Source organism: Artemia sp. Qi Xiang Cuo, chromosome 21, assembly GCF_049724085.1.
Source record: "Artemia sp. Qi Xiang Cuo chromosome 21, ASM4972408v1, whole genome shotgun sequence".
NCBI classification, from domain to species: Eukaryota; Metazoa; Arthropoda; class Branchiopoda; order Anostraca; family Artemiidae; genus Artemia; species Artemia sp. Qi Xiang Cuo.
The window spans coordinates 1,519,353-1,538,314 of record NC_142814.1 but is presented as its reverse complement, the minus strand read 5'-3'; the positions used below and the strand labels follow the sequence as shown (position 1 = coordinate 1,538,314).

Genomic DNA, 18,962 nt, shown 5'->3' with positions numbered 1-18,962 from the left:
AGTGACATTCACGGTTATGTCTTTGGACAGCCGATCACTTATTACGCGTTTCAATTACAAATAAGAGAATTTGAGCTACATTGGAGTTTCGATTAAACATCGGAAGTAAACATTTAAACAATCAAATGGTTCCAGGAGTGGATTCCCCCCCCCCTAACAACTTACGTGATCAAGGTACAAGCAATTTGACTTATATGGCTATAGTACGAATAATATTGTAGAGGCACTGAGTCAGGTTTTTTATTTCAATGATTTATTTTTCAGTCAGGAAACTATATTCATCACAACCTTCATATTCTTTATCCATTTTATTTCTGGCCTATTTACAGATAAAGAGGGTGTATTCATATTCACTTTTGAAAGTTTTAAAATAAGAAAATACAATCTTCAGCGGATAGATTTTTGGAAGTGAAAGAATCTTAAATGTCAGAGAAATAAATTTCACATGGGGAAGCGTGACGAAATAGGAAGTGCAGAACCTTTTCGTAATTTGCCATTAACTATGCTCAACTATATCCTTGACGATAAGGTTTCAAAGTCTGTATACTTGCTCAAATGTCAGCGTGGAAAATATTAGGAAGAGTAAAGGAACCCTGCTTTTCACGTCTTCTATGTCAAAAACGAGCATGGATTAATAAAAAAATAGTATCTGCTCTAAGTAAAGAGCGAAGTTGAAACTTATAATGAACAACAGTTTGAAAGCTACCTAATAAATTACAGTTTTTTCCAAATTATTGGGGAGGGGCAACTGCCCTCCCCCTTAACCCTCCCAAACGACGCCACTGGTGATCGGATCTACCCTGTAATGATAACTTAAATGTGTTAAGTCGGGTTGAGACTTTTCTAGGGTTTTTCATTTAGCCTAGCACCAATGTTGGAGAAAATAGTGGAGGCTTGAAAAAGTAAATTGCAAACACTGTGTTGACTCTATCATCTTTAGCATAGGATTTTGAATCTTCAGCACGTAAATTTAGTGAGAATTCGACTGTAGTGTAGTATAGTATACTCTAGTTTATGAAAGTTAGAGTTTGAATAGCATTAAAGTACTTTTTCCGGTAAAATTCTACTTTTGGCTATCTTGGAAAGGGGCTAGGTTAGGAAAATGAAACTTTCAGGTATGAGTTTACAGGCTAAAGTATGTCCTGGGAAGGTATTTTGAGAATGACCTTTCTTCACTTATTCTCCCTCTAGAGGGTCCTGACCTTGGTAAAATTCTACTTTAGCTACTTTGGCTATCTTGGAAAGGGGTTAGGCTAAGAAAATGAAAATTTCTGGGATGGGTCTACAGACTAAAGTATGTCCCAGGAAGGTATTTTGGTAAATTTCTACTTTAGCTACTTTTGACTATCTTGGAAAGGGGTTAGGTCAGGAAAATTAAACTCTCATGGATGGGTCTACAGGGTTAAGTATGTCCTGGAAGGTATTTTGAAGTTCCTACCTCCACTCCTCCCTCTAGCTGGTACTGACCTGGTAAAAATTTAGAATTGTGGCTCCTGATAAGGAGACATGTTAAGAAAACAATTCTTACTTTAAAGTATGTATAATGATCCTGGTTCTCATATTATCGTATGGGACAATTTTTATCATCAAGTACGTACTTTAAATGTTCTTCTTCTCCCAGCTTAAAAGAAAAAGTTTCCTAAAACCACCTCACTGAGATTCAATGCTTAAGTCTTTTGAAATTGCTGTCAAATAAGTTGTTTTATAGATAGCATTCATGCTGGTCTTTTTAACTTTTTTTTTAAATGAGCAGTGGTGCAAATACAAAATATAAATACAAGGTTAAATACGCAAATACAAGGTTAAATACGCAAATACAAGGTTAGGTTAGGTTTCAATTTCTATAATTTCATATACCACTGCTTTTTCTTTAAACATGTGCTATGTCACATGTTCTAAATGCTGCAAAGAATGGTAAAATCCTAGAGGCCTTTTTCTATCTTGGGGAGCAGTTGAGGTAGAGGAATAAAACTTTCAGGGAGGAATTCATAGCCCAAATTATGTCTTTTAAAAGTGTTGTTATTCTTCTATCACTAATCCTTTCTTATACCAAGGCTTAGGAAATTGTATAAAAGATAGCATTCTACCCATCTTAGCTAATATAATGGTTTCTATTATGATAAAGCATCCCTACCCCCATAGCCCTAAATGATTTATTTCTCCCATTTCCTCAGCGCTTGGATGATCATATTTTTTAATGGGTTATCTTAACCTGTCAACAGCATTATGTCACTGCAAAAGAATTTAGATCAGTGACTAAATATATTGTTTAGAAATAATCAAAGGATATAGATAAAAATGAAAGAAAATTTGAAATTCTAAATAATACAAACCTGTCATAAGTTATAAAATAAGGATTTCATTTGCATAATATTTTTATTCCTGTTGTATATAGCCTAGGGCTATATTTGATGCCATTGGGGGGGCACTTTTGTCATGTCAGCAAGTATTAAGTTTAATTAGCAATAATTAGTAAAGAGTTGATTTGCCTATCAAATGCTACTGTTCTTTTGTTAGCACAGTACCTTAAATCGCATTGTCCAGCAAAATAAGGAAAGATCCTGTAGAGTCGCTGGTCAGTGATGATGGGGAGCCACTTGTTTGGCAGCGTCTCACTCTGTTTTCCATGGTTTGGTGGACCAATTCTTATCAATGGTGATCTTGAATGCATTGATAGAGGGAGTGGTGACAGCTGCATTGGGAAGACTGTTCCAGGGGCCCACCACTCTATTGGAGAAGTGGTGGTTGCGGACTCTTCTGTGAGCTCTCTTCCTGAGCAGCTTCTTACTATGCCCTCTTGTCCTGGATAATTTGTCAAGTTGGAAAGGACTCTGAGAAGAGAAATCAGCATGCAGTAGCTTGTAAGCCATAATGACATTGCCCCTCTGCCATCTGTAGACAAGTGTTGGGAGATGTAGTTTGTTTAGGCAAGATGGATAGTTGAGGTTCTTGCATCCATCAACAGCTTTGGTTGCAGGCCTTTGGACAGACTCTATTTTCTGTTGGTCACTCTTATTCAGAGGTGTGGCAACACACATCCCAAACTCCAGCAATGGTTGCACAAGACCCTTGTACAGCTTTGTCATGACTTTGGATGATCTGCTATGTACTGTATGCTTAATTATTCCAAGGGTCTGAGATGGTTTGGCAACCACTGTTTGTGTGTGTTTGTTGAATTTTAATTCTTCATTGATGACTATTCCCAAATCTCTTTCAGCTACCGAGGAACCAATCAATTGTCTAGAGCCATCCCCCCACTCATATGGTACTGCCACTTCTCATTCTTTTTCCTGAAATATACCGCCTTGCACTTCTGGATGTTAAACTCAAGCTTCCATTGGCGGGCCCAAAGGGAGTGCATCCAGGTCTTCCTGTATGGTGGCTCTAGTCGCTGTCGACTCCGTAGGCCCAATAAGCTTTGAATCATCAGCATAGAGGCTCATCTTATTTCTCACTGCCCATGGAGCATCATTAATGTAAATATTGAAAAGTGTTGGGCCCAAGATTGTTCCCTGGGGCATGCCACTATCAACTTCAGCAACATCTGAGAGAAACTCTTGCCCATTATCCCCAAACACTCTAACTCTCTGCGTTCTTCCTGAGAGGAACTGCATCACCCATTCAACAACCTCCACATGTATCCCGGTAGCTAAAACTTTAGCCTTCAAATGATGATGGCAAGCTTTGTCAAAAGCCTTTGCAAAGTCTAATAAAATCATATCTGCAGGGATACCCTGGTCTAGCAGTTCAGTGACACATTCATATGCGTCAATAAGATTTGTCTTGACCAAGTGTCCAGATCTGATTCCATGTTGGCTATTGGTAAGTAGTTTGTTGTCAATCAGGTGTTTCATAACAGTGGTATTTGCAATTCCTTCAAGGATTTTACTGACTGTCAAGGTGATGCTAATAGGTTGGTAATTGGCAGCACAGTTCCTGCTTCCACCCTTGTGAACAGGTTTGAAATTAGCATTTCTCCAATCTTGAGGGACTTGTTTGGTATCAAGAGACTTCTGGAACAGTTTTGCTAGGGGGAGGGCAAGCTCTGCATGAGCCTCTTTCAAAGTTCGAGGGTGAACCCCATCAGGGCCAACTGACTTATTTGGGTTCAATCTTTTGAGCCGTGATTCAACATCCAAAGTGCCAACAGTAATAATTTGCATCGGTTTCTGAATATAATATTCCGGCATTTGTGGCAAGGGGGCATTATCTGGAGGTGTAAAAACTGACTTGAACTGCTAGTTCAGAGCTTCAGCTATATTTCCAGGGTTGCTTATGATATTCCCATTAACTTTGAGTTCAGTTACTGAATGTCTTCCAGGATTTTGAGTGGAGGCATACCTCCAAAATTTCTTTGGATTTGTTTTTGATGCTGAAGCTAAAGATTCCTCATACTTGCTAGTAACTTCTCTTGTAAGGTAGCGGACTTTGTTTTGTATTTGTTTGAATTTGTCATGATTAGCCTGTGTTGGGACGTCCTTGTACCTTCTCCAGAACTTCTTTTTCTTCCGCACTGCTAGCTTGATTTCTCATGTGATGAAAGAGAGCATTCTTGGTCTTTGTTTCCAAGTGGTTGTCGTGTGTTTTGCGATTGTCTCACTGAGGACCCTTTTCATCTCAAGCCAAGCTCCCTCTACATTATTTTTTTCAACAAAAGACCAATCTTGGTTAGCTAAATCTTGCCTGACCTTGTTGTAATTTGTATACACATGTTTTCTATAATTGTTTGTCTGTGGGTACAACTTTAGTCGACAAGTTATGGCTATATGGTTGCTTGGGCCAAAAGGTGGCTCTGAGTCTATACTTTGGATTGCCTCCTCATCTTTAAAAAATAGGAGATCTAAGAGAGATGAGTTCTGGCCCTCTCTCTACCTAGTTGGGAAATCAATTGTCTGATACAATGAATGTTCTTGTAGGCATTCAAGGAGTGTGCCAATCTGGTCATCGTTATCTTCTGTAGCAGCATAACCACTAATCCATTGGATCTGAGGCAGGTTGAAGTCTCCAACAATTACAATATTATGGCAAGGACGACTCATCACCAAACTTATAGAATTCGTAATTGCGAAGTGAGAACTTTTCTTACAGGGAGAGCTTGGGCTTCTATAAATACAACCTATAATTAAGGGGTGACCCTTTGGCTCAATTTTTATCCAGACCTGCTCCACCCATAGCTCATACTGAGAACCAAGATTAAGGTCTCCTACCTTCAGTGATGATTTGACATACCGGACAATTCCTCTTCCTTCTGGTTTCAACAGGTTTGAGATTATTCTGAATCCGGTGATCTGGATTTGCATATCAGTCAGTGGCACCAAAGTATACTTTGGTTTAACTTCAGTGAAGGCAAACACACTCACTTCAGGTCTTTCTGAAACTACAGCTTTTATTTCATCCATTTTTGTGGTGATGCAATCCACGTTACTGTAAAGCATTAATAGTCCGTCTTCATTTTCAATATGGGCATCACCAATATCACTAAATTCCGACTCGCAAGATTTCAAAGTGGAACTATCCAAAGGTTCTCTGCTATGAGTACTTGATAATGCACTTGCAAATGATTCATCATTATTAGTCCCAAATGTGGGGTTTGCGTTTGAATCACTCACACTAAAGTCTCTATGTACAGTACTATTTACATTGTTTTGACAGGCATCAACTCCTAGATCTCCATCGCCTGCAACCTCAGGGTAGCTGGAGGCTGCTGGAAGTTTTTTGGGACAATCTTGTTGCCTTTAATCACAATATTTGATTCACCACCTGCCCGCCTTCTGTATAGTTCTTCATAAAACTTCTGCCTTTTGTCACGGTCTGTTTTCAATACATCATTTCTGAACTGAACTGCCCCTTTTTTCTCAAATGATTTCTGGAGAATCAGCTTCTTAATCTTGAAGTTGGGGACAGCAAACATGATCGGGGGTGGGCGTAGTGGATTTTGGGTTACGGAGACAGTGGGATTCACTAGGCGGCGGATGTTTGAAATAGGGACACCAGGTAAGCCGTATTCGTTAGCTAGGTGCTCGCGGACAAACTGGGCATCATCGGTTTGATATGATATTGGGTATAACCTGACCAAACCTATTTAACCTAATAAAAAAAGAAGGTAAAGAATATATGCCATGCTTTACCATCACACCCTCCCCCCACCCCTAGTGTGCAAATATATAGCCCAAATTTGTTTCAGAAATAAAATTATCTTAGTCCATCTCCTCTCTCTCTCCCCAAAACTATCTTGAAGTTCAAACTCTATCCTCAAGTCATTCCTGAGATATTGCGTAACTTAGATAGCTTATATCAACTTTGATAACTTAGATACCCATCATGTCTTTTGATTTACTTCTAACCCCTTCCCAAGTCAAAATTGAGGGTTTCAGATCTCATTCTACTGATGATTCATTTTGAAAACTCAAGTGCACATAATGGTAAAATCCTAGAGGTCTTTTTCTATCTTGAGGAGCAGTGAATGTGCATTGTCAGTTTAACATACATATACTGATATTTACTCTATCCTCATGATTCAAACTCTATCCTCAAATCATTCCTGAGATATTGCGTAACTTAGATAGCTTATATCAACTTTGATAACTTAGATACCCATCATGTCTTTTGATTTACTTCTAACCCCTTCCCAAGTCGAAATTGAGGGTTTCAGATTTCATTCTACTGATGATTCATTTTGAAAACTCAAGTGCACATAATGGTAAAATCCTAGAGGTCTTTTTCTATCTTGGGGAGCAGTGAATGTGCATTGTCAGTTTAACATACATATACTGATATTTAGTAATCAAAATGTTAATATTATTTGATTTATTAAAATTATAAAAGTAAAAACATTTATATTTTTTCAGTAAATTATGTTCTGGCCTTGGAAAGGCATAGGGGTTTTGGGCCCAACTTTTGTTAGTTTCTGCTCGTTTTGAGTTTAACTCGGTTATTTATTGTAATTTCTGTTCGTTTTGGGTTTCATTTATTTATCAATGCTGATTTGTGGTAGTTTTGCGCTTGGTAGATTATTGGATTTTATTTTTGCTCATTTTTTGTTTAATGGAGTTCTTTACTTTCCTTTGAAAAACTTATTTTGTGGAAAAAGTTTTTTTTTAATTAATTGCATTCTACCCATCTTACCTAATATAATGGTTTCTATTATGACAAAACATCCTCTCTCCCTCCCCCTGTAGCCCTAAATGATATATTTCTCCCATTTCCTCAGTCCTTGAATGATCATAATTTTTAATGGGCTATCTTAACCTGTCAACAGCATTATGTCACTGCAAATGAATTTAGATCAGTGATAAAATATATTGTTTAGAAATAAGCAAAGGATATAGATAAAAATGGAAGAAAATTTGAAATTCTGAATAATATAAACCTGTCATAAGTTATAAAATAAGGATTTCATTTGCATGATATTTTTATTCCTGTTGTATATAGCCTAGGGCTATATTTTATGCCATCAGGGGGGAGGGGGCACTTTCGTCATGTCAGCAAATATTAGGTTTAATTAGCAATAATTAGGAAAGAGTTGATTTGCTTATCAAATGGTACTGTTCTTTTGTTAGTACAGTATTTCCTTCAGAAGATTTGTTATTGTAGTGTTTCCTTCTGAAGAAGGGACATACTGCACTGATACCCAAAATTTAAGGTTCATTTGCCCCCTCAATTCCCAGGACTTCCTGAAAATTTCAACTTGATCACAAAACTGCTTCAAGATATTGCAGATATGCTATTTTGACAACATGGCCATGCAAAGTATCTTTTGATTTACTTTGCTTACTAACAATAAATGTATTCTAAGTCCCATAGTGCCAAAACATTCAGACAAATCAGAGGAAAATTGTATTTATTATCTCCCCCTCCCTTTTCACAAAAATTTCTTGAAGTTTAAACTTCATCATCAAGCTATCCTTGCGACGTATCATTTATGCTACTTTTTATAACCTGATATTAATCATTTCTTTTAATTTGTATCTTACTAACCCCCAAATCAAAATTCAGGGTCTGCTTGTCACTTCCTTCCCAAAAACAAGGTTAACACAATTCAGAAATATTAGATAATTTTGAAGACTACACTGCCTTTCCATGACGATAAATAAAAGTTCAAATAGGGATAAAAGTCTTTTAATAGACAGTGATAAATTTCACATATGCAGTGATTGTCATCAGTAGTAAAATAAAAGTTCAAAATAGGAATAAAATCCTTTGTAATAGACAGTGTATAGAAAATTCACAAAAAATACCAGATATTTCGGTCACATATACAGTGACCGTCATCAGTAGTAAAACAGTTTTACTACTGATGATATATATGTGACCGAAATATCTGGTATTTCTTGTGAATTTTCTATACACTGTCTTTTAAAAATGATTTTATCCCTATCTTGAACTTTTATTTTATCATCATGGAAAGGCAGTGTGGTCTCCGAAATTATTGTCATCAGTAGTAATACTGATAACGGTCACTGTATACATGACCAAAATATCTAATATTTTTTTTTAATTTATCACTGTCTATTAAAAGGATTTTATCCCTATTTGAACTTTTATTTATCTTCAGAAAGTTTCAGTGTAATCCCCCAAGTCATATATTATATATTGTAGATAATTCATTTTGAAAACTCAGGTGCACATAATGGTAAAATTCTAGAATTGCCAGAAAAATTCCAGGAATTTTGTGCTATATTAGAAAGTAGTTGGGAGAATGAGATTTTTAGGAAAGAATTCAGAGCCTAAACTATGCCTAGGGAAAGTATTTTCAATCTCCTATCCCTACTGTTTCCCTAATCCAAAGGCTAAGGAAATTGCATACAGGACGTTGCTAATTATTTAACCTTGAAAAAAAATTCTGCAAGTTAGATTTGAGTCTACTTTACTTTGAGTCTAGATTTTAGAAATATAGTTCTAATGATTGAGTAGGGTGAAATTTTAAGCCATATTTTGATTTTTTTTCTATATTTTGAGATATATTTTTTCAAATTTTTTAAAACCTTAAAAATCAGAACAAAGTTATGAGGCTCAAAGCACTTTCCTTGATTTTTGTATATGTTGTAGATCTATGTCTGGAAATTTTACTTTTAGAACACAAGTTTGTTATAAGGTCAGTGCCCTCGGAGGGGGTGGAGGTAGACTCTTCTTAAAACCTTCGTAGGAAATAATTAGGCCCCAGAAACGGCCCTGAAAAATTCATTGCTTAAATCAATTACTGTCGAGAAGGCAAAAAGCCCCTCATCCAAAACTTTACCCCATAACATCTTTTGATTTACTCAGGTATACATATTTTTTCAGGAGTATACCCTCTGGAGACTGGGAAATCCTGGCCTAGCCCACAATTCTTAAGAGTTCAAGCTGATTGGATAACCAAGACCAAATATAACCCTTTCTTCTACTAAAACTGTTCTGTGAAGAAAAGGTAATTTGCATTTTTTGGGGAAAGAACCCCTGGGGCTCTGAGGTTCTTGCCAACCAAGGAAACATTTTATTAATTTTTATGAAGCTTTTTTCAAACCAAATGGCTATCCTCAAATTTTAATGAACACAATGGGGGTATTATTGGGCCCTGTCTGTTTAAATTTTTTGAATTCTGATATATTTTGTTTCTATTCAACTTTCGTTTTTCCTTTGCAATTTAGTTTCACTTGTGGACTACTTACAATGGTGAAAAACTGAAAAATTAAAAGATTTATAAACTGTGATGATTTATAAACTTGAATGTCAACTTGGCATTAGATTTTTAATTGAATAGTTTAATTTTCTGCTAGTTCTCCTAGCAGCAAAAAGGAACTTTAAGGCTCTTTTCACTTTAAGGACTCAAGATGGAATTAGCAATCATAAAAATTAGCATAATTAGAAAAAGTATTGAAATGTCCGTCAAGTTGCATGTTCATCTTTTAGCTTGCAAGTTTCTTGAAACATTCCTAAATGTACTTATGATTATCTTTAGTGGATGATTCTGCAAGATAGGCCACATCTCTAAAACTAGCTCAAATGAAATGACTTGGGACATTTCCCTATATTTGTAGAATCCTAAAAATTAGTGCTTTACTGAAAACACAAAACCAATGTAAAAAACAGAATGTTCTCTTAAGAGCAGAAAAGCCCATAAGTAGCCTGCAAAAAATAAAATACTAATTTCTAAGTTTCTCAATAGCCTTTCATCAACCATGATGTTGATAACTCAATTAAAAGTTGAGTTTGTGAAAACTGAAAACTCAATATAATTCTCTCAAAAACTCAAACAAGCTCGGTTTCAGTAAAGCACTTGGTTTTAAGTATACTACAAATTTAAAACAATTATCAGAATTCAGTTTATTTGAGTTAGTTGTGTATGTATATCTTGCATAATCTACAAAGTAAGAATTCCAGTAAGAATTCCAGAATTCCAAAGTAAGAATTGTTTCCAGTTTCAACTTTGCTCTTTACTACCATTAAATAAAAAAACAAGTTTTTTTTAACTGAAAGTAAGGAACGACGTTAAAACTTAAAACGAACAGAAATTATTCCGTGCATGAAAGGGGCTGACCCCTCGACGCCTCGCTCTTTACGCTAAAATTTTTCATTGTTTACAAAAAATTGAGTTGTGAGAAAGTCAAACTTGTTTTTTTTTATTTAATTTTTGAACGTTTTTGAATTAATGCAGGTTTTGATTTTGGCTCACCGTACATGAATAATTAAAACAAAATTTGCATATTAATTTTATTTTTATTTGGTTAAATGGCTTTCTCGAAACTTGTTTAATTTTATTTACGAACGTTTTTATTAGTAATAAATATACATAACTTACGCCATTTTAAATATGAATGGAGCGGCTCCTTTCTCAACCCTTGCTCTTTAAGCTAGTTAGTTTTCGTTATCGTTCTATGACTCGTTCCTTTAGGAATGAGTCATAGAACACAAGGGCTGTTGAATTTGAAGTATTTTTAAATAACTTGCTTTTTAGAGTAAAGAGCGAGGATTGAGAATGAGGCTGTAACGGAATAACTTCTGATCATTTTAAGTTTAAACCTTGCTCTTTACTTTCGTGTTTTCATTTGTTTATTCAATAATAAACAGGATTAATTTACAAAAAGGAGGTCTTTCCTCCTTTTTTCGAAAATCAGCCAAATTTTCTCAGGCGCGTAACTTTTGATGGGTAAGATTAAAATTGATGAAACTTATATATTTGAAATCAGAATTAAAATCTGATTCTTTTGATGTATCTATTGGTATCAAAATTCCGTTTTTAGAGTTTCGGTTACCATTGAGCCGGGTCGCTCCTTACTTAATAGAGTTGTGAGAAAGTCAAACTTTAGCGTAAAGAGCGATGCGTTAAGGAGGGGACAGCCCTTTTCATATAAGGAATAATTTCTGTTTGTTTTAAGTTTTAACGTCGTTCCTTACTTTCAGTTAAAAAAAACCTGTTTTTTTTTATTTAATTTTTGAACGTTTTTGAATAAATGCAGGTTTGATCTTGGCTCACCGTACGTGAATAATTAAAACAAAATATGCATATTAATTTAATTTTATTTGGTTAAATGGCTTTCTCGAAACTAGTCTAATTTTATTTACGAACGTTTTTATTAGTAATAAATATACATAACTTACGAATTAACTTACGTAACGAACTTCTACATTCATATATTTTTAATACGTATATTAGGGGATTCGTCCCCTTGTGAATACCTTGTTCTTTACGCTAAGGTTCGAATTTTGTTCCATTCTTTAAAAATGACCCTTAATCACAAAGGCCGTTAATTAGAATAAATAGCTCTAATGAAAGTACTAAAAATTCTATGGCTTAAAGAGCGAGGTATTGACTAGGGGTGAACCCAATCATATATGTAATATTTTCTGTTCGTTTAAAGTTTTGATGTTGTTGCTTGCTTGCAGCTGAAAAACTTGTTTTTTTTATTTAATTTCTGATCTTTTTTTAAATAATGCTGGGAAGTCCGGCGTCCCCTTCATAGCAATGTCCCTTCCCCCATGAAACTTCTTTCATGGAAAGATCCTCCCACATAACCCCCGATCAACCCCCCCCCCCACTACCAGAAAAAGTCTCCCCTGAAAACGTCTGTATAGGCCTACTTCCCAATAACCAATACTATATGTTAACATTGGGTAATGTTCATAACTTTCAGCCCTCTCCCCGGGATTTTCGGGGTATTAAGTCATCCTAAAAGACATATTTATAATATTTTCGAACATGCTGAACAAAAGGGTTATCTAAAAACTTTGATCGGGTGACTTCGGGAAAAAAATTAGCGTGGAAGGGGGCCAAGTTATCCCCAATTTTTTTTGGTCACTTAGAAAGAGCACGAGAACTTTTAATTTCCATTCCAATGAGCCCTCCCACAATATTCTAGGACCACTGGGTCGATACGATCACCCCTGGGAAAAAGAAAAAAAACAAATAAAGACACACCCGTGATCTTTCTTGTGGCAAAAAATGCAAAATTCCACATTTTTGTAGATAAGAGCTTGAAACCTCTACAGTAGGGTTCTCTGATACGATGAATATGATGGTGTGATTTTCTTTAAGGTTATATAGCTTTTAGGGGGTGTTTCCTCCTTTTTTCGAAAATCAGGCAAATTTTCTCATGCGCGTAACTTTTGATGGGTAGGACTAAACTTGATGATTTTATATATTTGAAATCAGCATTAAAATATAATTCTTTTGATGTATCTATTGGTATCAAATTACCGTTTTCTAGAGTTTCGGTTACCATTGAGCCGGGTCGCTCCTTACTTACAGTTCGTTACCACGAACTATTTGATAATAAAACCTTTATTTTTTAAAATTAAAATTTGTTTCTTTTTAGTTTTCTTTGAACATGCACAAAACTTTTGCAAAAAAAAACATTGTTGAATTTAGGTAATTAAATTAAAGAAGCCAACATGAGTTTCGTTAAATTATGGCTTTCAAATATAGGTTTTGCTTCCTTAAACTTTCCCACAAGATATGAGCAACTTTGTCATAAAAGGAGTCCAAGGGGTATGTTATTAACATTTTCTTTGATAAGCTACAGAGAAGAAATTCAATTATTTTCCTGAAAATAAAAATGAATAAACGAATTTTTTTCGTTAGACACTTTTCTTCCAAAATGTGTTTAGTTTTCACTTATTAAGGAGGTTGAAAAGGTGATGTACTATGGGGGGATTGTAAACTTCTAATGTAGGGTTCTCACTCATAGAGATTACTGGGGTATCCCGGGGTACTATCAACAAGCGAAATGACATCATTTTTATACAATTCTGAAAAGGCTTATGCCAATTGTGCATCTCAGTCAAACTGTCTGTTTTGGCTTTTTCTCCAATCTTTTTCTCCTTTCTCTCAACTTTTTCATCACAGTCCACTAAGTTGATATTAAATCAAAAGGCTGAATTCATTCTTACCCTTGTTACGTTCTCCCACCTTTCCACTCTGGATATGGCAACAAAAAGAGCAGATTTTAGTGTCTTAAGGTACTTTATCAAGAAAAAAAAACATTTAGTAGTAGCTTTTATACCTACTGGTCTTTAAACTTTTCTCTAGAATCTTACAGTAACCTGCTAGTCTCGGCAGATAAAAGAGACACATCACTGCTACCCATGCCAAAAAATAAAATTAACTTTTTTGTGAAGATTGGAGGTTCACAACCTTCAGTGTAAGGTTTTGGTAATTCAAAGAGGTATTTGTTGGATATCTTCTCTGAATGGGGTAATTTAAAGATGTTGGCACCACTGAGAGGTGTTGGGATTAAAGAAAAAAAGAGGCATTTGTTTGGTAAGGGCTCATAGTTTTTTTTATTATTATTACAAAATGGGCTGATGAGAGAATGGGCTGACATAAAAATAGTAAAATAGATAAATGTGGTGGAAATCTAATTTTTTTTTTTTTTTTTTGGGGGGGGGGGAGTGGTGGTAAATTCTTAAGGCCCTCATGCCAAATGGCTCTATCATGATTGAATAATATCATCTTTGTCATTCCTAGAATTCGTTTTTGATATTTCCACAGTTCTTGGATGATTGCCATAAACAGTTTCCTATTGCTAAAAACGGACAGCGGTCATTAATGCCAATTCTTAAAAAGGCTGGGGGAGGGGTAAAAATGTGTTGTTTTTTTAAGTCCGGAGGGACCTGTTCTTTCATATTTAAAAGAAAGGTATTTTTCATTAAAAGTTTCAAACAAGGTGTTTTTCATAGTCTAGGGAGGCAAATGCCCCCGCCCATTGACATCACTGGTTGAGGTTAAAGTGCTCTTCAGCTGGATGTTGCTATTTTTTTTGTCTATTTTAGTATGTTTATTGGGCTATTTTTCTACATACTTGTAGGTGAGCATAGGCTATACGCAGGAATTTTTATGGGGGAGAGGGAGATAAGGAAAAATAATTTCTTGGTAATTTCAATAAATCATACTTATAAATTTTGGAGTTTTAGGAATTCTTGGAGGGGAATCGAGGCCCTCCCTACCTTGCACACTTTCCTACTTCTTGGTCTGCTTTGTAAATTCAGCTCCTATATGTACAAACGTTTTTTTTCATTCTAGTATGCTCTGTTTGGTAATATGAAGTGTGCTTGTGGATTCACTTTTTAAAATAGCTGAGGCGGAAATCTTCGAGTAACTTCTGTTGGTAAGAATCTTCACTATATTCAAAGTCAGTGACAAAATGAGTGGTCTTGCGCCAAGAAATGGAGCAAGCTCCAGTGGAACAACCGCCATCCGTCGAACCGAAAGAATACGAAGGGAGAGACCTAATTTCTATGATGCTTCTGAGTTTATTAGTGAAAAGAAACTGCGGGTGAGTATTTTGAGTCAGTGTGGCTGGTGAACGTGGTTGTGTGACTGTGGGAAGCTGATAACAGGAATAAATGAAAACGGAGTAATAAAACACAATTCAGCGCTAAGCAATGAAGTACTTAAGTTCTAAAGAGCCTCGAAATTCCATTTTTGGCATTTGTCTTTGGCTAGGCCAATATTGGGGGAATTCCTTTTATCTCTACCCTCTATGTACAGGCATGACATGCAGGAATTGTGTTCGAGATTTTTGAGAAATTTTGAGTTTTTGTGGCAGATTAACGGTGATTACGTCTGCAAATAAAAACTTAAGTATTAAACTACAGTTCAACTCCAAGTAAAGAAGTACTTATTCGTACTGGTTGAACCTTAAGTAGGATCAGAAGAAACCTAAAGAGCCTCAAAATTACGTTTTTGATCTATGTCTTGTGTTGGGCCAATCTTTGGGATGGGAAGGATTTCATTTAGCCCTGCCCTATATGCACAGGCAATGCATAGTTATGCAGATCAAAAGCTCTAGGACAATAAGAAGATTTTTGTATGATTGACGTTATTCGTCTGATTTTTCAAAATTATGTTTCATTAGTTGTGGTTATAGCTTGTTCGTCTCATAAGCTTGTGTCCGATCTTCCGGTGTTGGGAAGGGGAGGTGTCTGAAACATTGACTAGTTTACTTTTTAGTCTCCAATTTTTCTAGTGGCAGCAGTTGGAGATAGTTTTGAGAAACAGAGTGGCAGCAGTCTAGTGGCAGCACCAAAGAGCAAAACATCCCTCTGCGTGCAAGGATGGCTTTATAACCACCTTCACATGTTATATGTGGCTATAATAGGTATCCACATGGATCCAACCAAATCTAACTCTTAGGTGTGGGATAAGGGGCTCAAACATTAAAATACTGCATTTTATGGTATGATTTTTTTTATGTTAGACCCAGCCCCCCATCCTTGTGGAGGTATCGTTTTATAGTCAGGGGTGTAATTTGCTATGGAGCAGGGGGGCAACTACCCCTCTGAGACCTCGGTTTGCCCTCTCCCCGGACCCCAGTTCCCCCCCCCCCAGCTAAAATTTAGTTCCTTCAAAATTTTTGTCAAAACTAAGAAAAACCTACATAATTCAAGCATCCTCAGAAATGGGTCGGTTTTCTTTAGTATATCTTTCCCCTTATGGTACTATATGGCTCATTTTTCCTTTTTCACTGTCATTTTCACTTGATTTGGGAAAACTGACTCCTACTTTGCCCCCTCCAGGGTTATGATAAAATTACGCCTCTGCAGAAATGCTTTTTGTTTCAGAGTTTTTGCGGCCGTTAACATTGTATGGTTTTTCTGAAATGAGTTAATTTTATGGTTCTATATTGCTCATTTTCAGTTTTCTCTGTCATTTTCATTTTATTTGGGAAATTTGGCTCCAACTTTGCCCCCCCCAGATTTTGCCGAAATTACACCACTGCATATGGTTATAGATTATCGCGTTGAATCCAATTGGGAACCATAGAAGGTCGATATTCATAGCATCGATAATAAAAACCGATAATAATATAATGATTCATAACATCGATAATAAAGACCTTCCAAGGTTTGTCATTTGTCCTCATTAACATACGCTTCACTAAATTCGAACATTTGTAAAGGAAATAATTCGGACTAATAGATCAGAGTTGGTGCAAAAATGTATAATTTGCAGAAAAAATATCAAATACAACGTTTGCGAGTGACTCTCTTTTAAATGTTAAAACATCAACTATTCAAAGGTGATTCACCTTTCGCAGATCTTGTGATTAATTTTGGATTATCACATTTAATACTGGTGACTCCCACTAACTAAGTAGAGCTTGTCCAGCTCTTGTTCATAACAACCAAAAGCTATTGAAACCATGGAAACCCGGTAATAACTTTTAGTGGTGAAGTGGCTGAAGTATGTATTACAGTCCTTCAAGGCCGTTTCCAGGTGGAGTGGGTACAGGGTTTGACCAGCCCCCCCCCCCCAAAAAAAAAATAAATTGCCCGACTCGTAAAAACTTAACAAAACGAATATAAACAGTTTTATTAAGTTTTTGTTCTACCTTCCGCGTCAAAAGCAATCACGCCCCCGAACAAAAATCTAGGATATGCCCTCGCAGTTCTTACGCTTAGAGTTTAAGCATTTTGATAAGAAAAAATCTAAAAAAAAAACGATACAATAAAAAATACATCACTCACAAGATTCATTCGGTTTTTAAAATCTCAACCATATTTTCAAGTTCATGATATGTTACATAGCTTGCAGCTCATTTTAAAATATTATTTTCATTAGTTTTAATAATACAGCCTATTGTTTTTTCTCTTTAAAAACTAAACGCGTTTCCTTATAATGTTTTGAATTATAATTTTTAGTTTAGTTTAACTCGTTTTTAGTTAATTTAACGAATTTTAATTGAATAAAAAAATTAAATTTAAATTAAAAAAAAACTAAAAATCATTCTTATTTTCAGCGTCAAATCCAGGACCAAGAAGATAGGGATTTCAAGCCAGTTCAAAAATCCCCTCAAAAATCGAAAAAGAAAAGGGGACGAAAACCTAAAAATGAAGCTCCTCCTCCTGGGCCAAACCCAGGTGAAATATGTGTCGGACCTTTTGGGAAAATATACCCCATTGATGATGAACCACTCCCAGAACTGACAGAAGAAAAACAGTGGCAATTCTCAGTTATTCTTGAGGACTTAAGCCGTAAACTTATTTCGAACAATCCCAAATTCTGATCACTAGTGTAGAATGTCGCTTCTTTAAGTGTCGTTTTCAGGTTCTCAGTTAAGAAATGGTTAAAAACGAAGGAGGTAGATGGCGATTGGCCAGATGAAAATGACTTTTCACTTTTTGGCAACAACACGAAGAATTCTAGAGGGGATGGAGCAAAGCTTCGAAAAAACGGTTTTTCGCCGGAAATGTTTAATATTTTTCGCAAATATTACAAGCTTTTGTATTTATTTTCCTACCACGAGAAGCGGCACTTGCGCTGTTTTGAACGGCAAATTCGCAATTGTTCTTCCAATTGCGCCGTTTTTGTTTTTCTCTGTACATTCGTATTTCTTTACATGGCGGCACATGCGCTGTTCCCTCCTTTAGTTTGCCCATTTTGTTTTTCTCCCCATGCAGCCGTTTTCATTTTTTTTAATTCTATCGTGAAGTATGTCGTATTTTTTGTTGTTGACATATTTGGTTCTTTTTTTATTAAATTTTAGCTATTAATAAATAGTTTAGTATGGTATGTTGTTTAAAAAAAAATTGGGGGGGTTTGGAGGTCAAGAAACCTATTAGGATAAAACCATAGAAATATCTTGTTTTCACCCATATTTTCAGAAGGTGCTTAATCAATTATTGAATCTCAAGGGAGGAATCATCCCCTTGGACTACATGTCTGTCCAATATTAGATAAGTAGCCTAATATTGTTTACTCCTCGTTCTAAAAGTGTTAAAAAAAAGTGAAATATTTTGTGACATGCAAACCATTAATATTAGATAGATCAGTGACGTAATATAATATCGTTGCTATATAATAACATAGTTGTTTCAAGAAGAGTTTGAATGCAAACTAGTTATCTATCAGTTTTTTTTTAAATCTTCAAAATTGATTTTTTTTTTCAATTGCCTCATGTTGTCCTTTGTTATTTTGCGAGAGAATATCTTTTTATTCTATTGTAAAGAAGAATATTGGTCACATTTTTTTTCTATTTAATTTTGTAATAACGCTGCCATCTGCATATTCAGCATGTTTTTTTTTCAATTTGAAACTTGGCTCTCAGTCCGAGAGCCATCTATCGATTTTCTTCTGAAAATAATTTCGGTATCTTTTTTGTCGGTAATTTGCTAGATCTCTTGAAAAACTTCTTGAATATTAAGTTAGATTGTTTATTTGCTGGCTAAAGAAATTGATTCTGTCTCTTGTGGTACAGTGCTACTTCATGAGGTTCTTGAAATTCCCCCTTGTAATGTGGTACTTGGAGAGGGAGGGGGTAACAAGACCTGGAAATATGTTTTATGTAGAATCTTGTGGGTTAAAACCACACCGCTGCGTTTTCTTCGATGCGTAAGTGTAAAGAGTATGAACTGGCGCAGACGCTTTTTGTAAGCCATTTGCTTCAGTCTACTGACTGTTTTGACTACTCTACGTTTTAACCTTCTTAGGACTTCTATACCATTTTTCAAATATAGGGATACTAAGGATATTCAACCTGAAGTTG

The 18,962-nt window shown here is 35.6% G+C and overlaps 1 protein-coding gene across 5 annotated transcripts; it reads left to right on the top strand.

Moving 5' to 3' along the window:
* Positions 1-953: 953 nt before the first annotated feature.
* Positions 954-18,299, top strand: LOC148939133 (uncharacterized). Of its 5 annotated transcripts, none has more exons than XM_089106718.1 (4): positions 955-973; positions 9,283-9,406; positions 14,498-14,750; positions 17,217-18,298. In XM_089106718.1, exons 3-4 carry the CDS (start codon positions 14,619-14,621, stop codon positions 17,481-17,483), a joined length of 399 nt encoding a protein of 132 aa, XP_088962844.1. In that variant the 5' UTR covers positions 955-973; positions 9,283-9,406; positions 14,498-14,618; the 3' UTR covers positions 17,484-18,298. The 5 variants fall into 5 exon arrangements, with proteins under 5 accessions (XP_088962847.1, XP_088962844.1, XP_088962843.1 ...); XM_089106717.1 differs by having other exon boundaries at positions 964-1,055; XM_089106719.1 differs by lacking the exon at positions 955-973 and adding an exon at positions 1,002-1,020.
* The last annotated feature ends 663 nt before the right edge of the window (positions 18,300-18,962 follow it).

Coding starts and splice junctions, on each gene's coding strand:
- LOC148939133 (XM_089106721.1), top strand. CDS start 14,619: ATGAGTGGTCTTGCGCCAAGAAATGGAGCAAGCTCCAGTGGAACAACC. Junction 14,751..17,216: donor TTAGTGAAAAGAAACTGCGG/GTGAGTATTTTG, acceptor TCTTATTTTCAG/CGTCAAATCCAGGACCAAGA.